Below are 6,000 nucleotides of genomic sequence, written 5' to 3'. Positions count from 1 at the left end.
CATGTTTTCTTATTTAAATACTTTTAAGCACTTCTGCAGCATCACATTTTGCCACCTCCTCCTCCTCCTCCTCACTGACTTGGATCCACTCCATCAATACACTCGTCCACTAGCCGCTTCCAAGTGAGTCACCATCCCCACATCTTAGCCGAGGACGGGTGCGATCATCACCGTGGGCAGTCTGCGTGCGCGTGGGCAAAAGTGTCACTACATCAGGGAAAAGGAGGAAGGATGTGCATGGTGTGGATGCACAAGTTTTGACTTGTGGTCTGGCTGCTAAGTTGGGATTCATGTTCACGGCATAACACTTGCAGAATCAAATAGTTGCATGTTCTCCCCGTGAATGCGTGGGTTCCCTCCGGGTACTCCGGCTTCCTCCCACCTCCAAAGACATGCACCTGGGGATAGGCCCCTCCCACCTCCAAAGACATGCACCTGGGGATAGGTTGATTGGCAACACTAAAATGGTCCCTAGTGTGTGAATGTGAGTGTGAAAGTTGTCTGTCTATCTGTGTTGGCCCTGCAATGAGTTGGCGACTTGTCCAGGGTGTACCCCGCCTTCCGCCCGATTGTAGCTGAGATAGGCGCCAGCGCCCCCCTTTTTCCCAAAAGGGAATAAGCGGTAGAAAATGGATGGATGGATGGATGGGCATTAACTTTAGAATTTGATGCCAGCAAGACATGACAAAGAAGTTGGGACAGGTGGCAATAAATACTGATAAAGTTGAGGAATGCTCATCAAACACTTATTTGGAACATCCCACAGGTGTGCAGGCTTATTGGGAACAGGTGGGTGCCATGATTGGGTATAAAAACAGCCTCCCAAAAAATGCGCGTTATGAAGCGTAAAATACGACAGCGGAGACCCCGGACTGTTTGATTGATTGATTGATTGGAAATGACCTTTTAGTTGTTATGCTGCTGTTTTTTTAACTGAACTGGATCACACTTGATTGATATAGGGACTGACGGAGATAGATATCTACATATATCCATATTTAAGAGTTATTTCTTTATATTCAGCATTTGTACTCTTTATTTTATAATCTCATGTCTATGGTACACTGCAAGTTAACCTTGGCTTTAGGAATGTAAGGAGTAGCAATACTCCCTTCTTTTGTTTTCCTGTTCCCAGCTAAGGAGGACAGTAGACATGTGTATTCGTTCCGGTGGGTGGGGGCGAGGGAAATATTGAAGAAGTCAGCGCTTCCGTAAGGTTTTCAGATCAACTAGGCGACGCAAATTGAATGTGCAGTTTTTTAGGTTGGTCCCTCCAAAGCTTTGGAATAAATTGCAAAATACCTATATTCTGTTCTGGGTGATCATTTAAAATCAGCTTATGTGTCATCAAAAGAACTTGGGCTTGACCAGCAACTTAAATTCCCTCGGAGGAACATCTGGTCCAAATGCAACAGGACACATATGATGATCAAAAATGTCATTTGGTACACGTGCACAATCCTGCATGAGATGCGGTACAGGAGCTCCTGCTCCTCAGTTTTGGTTGGCAGTAAAATATATTTTGCATGCAGTTTGCATTGGTGTACTACTGTACTCTGGCTGTTATACTGATCATTATTTAATATGCGGGTCAAAATTTTAGAAACACCTCTCAGTATGATGCACTGTATTCCAATACCACTGCAAATATTGACCACAATGACTAAATGAGATATAACTTACATCCATCCATTTTTCTACCGCTTGTCCCTTTTGGGGTCGCGGGGTCTTGCTGGAGCCCATCTTAGCTGCATTCAGGCGGAAGGCTGTGTACACCCTGGACAAGTCGTCATCTCATCGCAGGGCTGACACAGATAGACAGACAACATCCATTTAACCATCCATTTTCTACCGCTTATCCCGTTCGGGGTTGTGGGGGGGGGGGGTCGCTGGATCCTATCTCAGCTACAATCGGGCCGAAGGCGTCGTACACCCTGGACAAGTCACCACCTCATCACAGGGCCAACACAGATAGACGGACAACATTCACACTCACATTCACACACTAGGGACCATTTAGTGTTGCCAATCAACCTATCCCCAGGTGCATGTCTTTGGAGGTGGGAGGGGCCTATCCCCAGGTGCATGTCTTTGGATGTGGAGGAAACCGGAGTACCCCGGAGGGAACCCACACATTTACCAAGAGAACATGCAAACTCCCAACAGAAAGATCCCGAGCCCCGGATTTAACCCAAGACTACTCGGGACCTTCGTATTGTGAAGCACATGCACTAACCCCTCCGCCGCCGTGCTGCCTGAGATATAACTTGCCATTAATAATACTGCTTAGAAATAGTCTTTGTTTACTTTTGACACTTGTATTGGATTTTGGTATACTTGCTGGTCAGAATAAACCGCAAGTCAATGTAATGGAAATGTTTACAACCTAATTTCCTGTTAAATCATAGGATAGGAAGGACTTGGCCATCTTTTTTATTGTCTGAATGTGCTAATTTGCACATCCGACAAGATGGGTGTCATCTGTGATAACCTCACTGTGACATCGGATGATGTTTATGTTAGCAGAGACTGAAGAGCCCAGACATCCAATTGCAATCCAAGCATGAAGCATTGTCAGCTGTCTCTGTGGGCAACTGAGTGACAAAGTGAAGAAGGCAATTATTGGTATAATGACGGAGTTCTCCTTGTCTCAGCCTCCTGTTATCCACACGGCATTTTTGGATTGAGTACATTATTTACTTTCATGGGTCATATTCACACAGAATATTGTATCTGTGTGCACGCTATTTGTTTCTCTGGCTTTAGTCCAAAGACTGTCTGCATAGAGTGCTCTTATAGGTAATTACTAGTTTGCATAAGTAGAAGTTTGAGTGGCTCATAAATCAGCTTTCTCGGCGCGCACTGAAAAGGGCGGTGGCGCCAACCAAAAAAAAAAAAAAAAAAAAGAGAGGGAAAGGATTGTGTCGAATTAATTTCCCCACAGACACCTGCAAATGGGAATTTGCCGCTGCGCGAAGACCTCGAGCGATTTTTATATTGATACGACACAAACTCCTTCGACATTTCGGTTGGTGGTTTTGTGTATAAAATGGCTTTATCACAGCTGAAATGTAGGCTGCATCGTTTGAGCAAGCCCCCTCCTTCCTCTCCTTTGCCCACACAGCACAGGCAGGAGAGGGAGGAGGAGGAGGAGGAGGGATATCAGGCTTGCTGGGAGGGCAAACATATTCAGCCATAACAACACCAACATGGAAGGAGAAAAGACAAGGAAATGGGCACCGGCAAGGTGGCAGTGGGCGTCCTCCGCATAACCATGCCCGGACTATTTTCTTTTCAGCGCGGCGCGAGAAGACGCGCGTCTGACTAAAAAAAAAAAAAAAAGAAATCTTTTTTTTTTGTCCTCCCCTAAATCCTGCCTCCCTGCGATGGCAACAACGACGCATTACTGTTTATGTTTAGTTATTTTTCTATATGGTGGCTTTACAAGTGGACAGATTCACTACTCCATTCCGGAGGAGCTGGAGAACGGCGCATTGGTGGGTGACATCGCCCGGGATTTGGGTCTAGACCTAAGGAAACTTATCACCCGACGTATCCGGGTGACGCCTGAGAGCGAACGGAGGTATTTCACAGTCAATCACAAAACTGGTAAGCTGGTGGTGAGTGACCGTCTGGACCGAGAGAGCCTTTGCGAAGCGAGTGGCGCATGTTCACGTAACTTGGAGGTACTTTTGGACCACCCCTTGGAGGTGCACAATGTGGAGGTGGAGATTCTGGATGTGAATGATAACGCACCAAGCTTCCCTCAGGAGGAGTATTTAGTAGAAGTGTCCGAATCTGCTCTCACCGGGTCAAAGTTCCATGTAGAAGCAGCCCGGGATCCGGATGATGGCTCCAACTCCGTGAAGCAGTACCGCCTGAGCCCAAACCAACATTTAACTCTGGACGCTGTCCAGCCTTTCTCTAAAAACAAACAAATTGAGCTCATCCTCAAAAAGCCCTTTGACCGTGAACAGACGTCATCTCATCAGCTCATCCTGACAGCGGTGGATGGAGGCACCCCGCAGAGAAGTGGCACGGCCAAAATCAATGTACGCATCCTCGATGCCAACGACAACGTGCCTGCCTTTGACAGCTCGGTCTATAAAATAAAAGTGTATGAAAACTCTCCAAAGGACACCCTCGTGATCCAATTAAACGCCACCGACCCTGACGAGGGCTCCAACGCGGACGTTTATTACTCATTCAGCAGTTACACTCCAGAAAGAGTCAGACAGATGTTTTCCATGGACACAAACACAGGGAAGGTAACGGTGAAAAAAAACATAGACTATGAGGAAACAAGCGCGTATGAAATGTACATCCAGGCGATGGACAAGGGCCCAGCCGCTGTGGCAGTGCACTGTAAAGTAGTGGTCGAAGTTTTGGATGTGAATGACAACACCCCAGAGATCATATTGTCGTCCCTCTCCAGTCCTGTACGGGAAGATGCCCGCGCAGGCACTGTTGTCGCACAGATCGGTGTGAACGACAAAGATTCCGGACCCAACAAGCAAGTCGCCCTGGACATCGTGTCTCACTCACCTTTTAAAATCAAATCCTTCCGCAACCACTACACAGTGGTCACTTCGGCGTTCCTGGATCGGGAAAGCATCACATCCTACAACGTCACGATCAACGCCGTCGATGGAGGTACCCCGTCCCTGTCGTCTCAAATGACCTTCAAAGTTGACGTTGCAGATGTGAACGATAACCCCCCTCGATTTGAACAGACTTCATATACCGTTTACGTCACAGAGAACAACGAGCCTGGTTTGCCGCTGTGTGTTGTTAAGGCCGCGGACGCAGATTCAGGTGAAAACGCACGTATTAAATACACTGTTCTCAACGACAACAATCATGGTATCCCCGTGGCCAGCTATGTCGGCATCAAACCTGACACGGGCGAGGCCTACGCTCTGAGAGCCTATGACTTTGAGAAGCTGAGAGAGTTTCACTTTCAGATTAAAGCACAAGACAGTGGCGTACCCCCGCTGAGCCGCATAGCCACAGTGTATGTTTACATTATGGATCAGAATGACCACGTGCCCAGGATAGTCTATCCGCTGTCCAATGGGAGTCACACCACAGAGACGCTGCTGAAAAACTCCCAGGCGGGAGTTTTGGTAACAAAGGTGGTGGCGTGGGATGGGGACGCGGGGCAGAATGCTTGGCTGCTTTACACCCTGCAGCCCACCGACCTGGAGTCTGACCTCTTTAAGGTGCACGAGCACACCGGCGAGATCCGCACCACAAGGCGTGTCGTCGAGGACAACTCCACGTCCTTCGCTCTGACTATTCTTGTACGAGATAATGGCCTGCCACCTCTCTCTTCCACCGCTACTGTCCACGTGCACGTGATGGAGCTCCTGCCCAAGTTGACCCCCGACCCGAAGCGCATCATCAGGGCTGACAGTCCTTTGATGTTTTCCCGTGTCACGCTCCACCTCATCATCGCCCTGTGCGCCACCACCTTTGTATTCTTGGTCACCGTCTTTGTGCTGGCCATCGTGCGTTGTCATGCCTACTGCACCCAGCCCGGTTCCTGCTGCCCGTGCTGTGTATCCAAGAAGAGCATACCCGAGAGCACAAGTGCGTCGGGTGGGAGTGGCGGCGGAGGGCGACCCGCAGGTGGAGCCCAGCCAAACGTTAACGTGGCCCTGCGCCGCGACCTTAAAGTCGAACCACATTACATAGAAGTGCGTGGTAATGGCTCCATGACCAAAACGTACTGTTATAAAACATGCCTTACGGCGACGTCGGGAAGTGACACGTTTATGTTCTACAATACTGGACGACCCCACAGTGGCACCTGGGGCTCGGGCTATGTCACCAGCCACAGTGGACACAGCCAGATAGTCGTTCGCCGCCTCAGTATGCCAGATGCGACTGCTATTCAGGTGTGTGTGCGTCTGCTCTGTGTGTGTGTCTCTTTTGTTTGTCAAAACAAACCGAAGGAAAGTGGTTGAAAGTTTGCTTTCGGGCAGTGTTTTGGTAATA

General features: G+C 48.6%; 1 protein-coding gene across 11 annotated transcripts in view; it reads left to right on the top strand.

Moving 5' to 3' along the window:
• Positions 1 to 6,000, top strand: part of LOC133552588 (protocadherin alpha-C2-like) — a 248,141-nt gene that overhangs the window by 183,069 nt on the left and 59,072 nt on the right. The window contains exon 1 of one of the 11 annotated variants that reach the window (XM_061899859.1): positions 2,469 to 5,900. The exons of the other annotated variants lie outside the window; for them this stretch is intronic. Within the exon in view, the coding sequence (XP_061755843.1) occupies positions 3,387 to 5,900 (2,514 nt within the window). The 5' untranslated portion in view covers positions 2,469 to 3,386. Of the gene's footprint in view, positions 1 to 2,468; positions 5,901 to 6,000 lie in introns of those variants that run through there. 11 annotated transcript variants of the gene reach the window in all.

Source organism: Nerophis ophidion, linkage group LG05, assembly GCF_033978795.1.
Source record: "Nerophis ophidion isolate RoL-2023_Sa linkage group LG05, RoL_Noph_v1.0, whole genome shotgun sequence".
Classification (NCBI taxonomy): Eukaryota; Metazoa; Chordata; class Actinopteri; order Syngnathiformes; family Syngnathidae; genus Nerophis; species Nerophis ophidion.
Note: the sequence above shows the minus strand (reverse complement) of the source record. Positions and strands in the feature narration are given on the sequence as shown.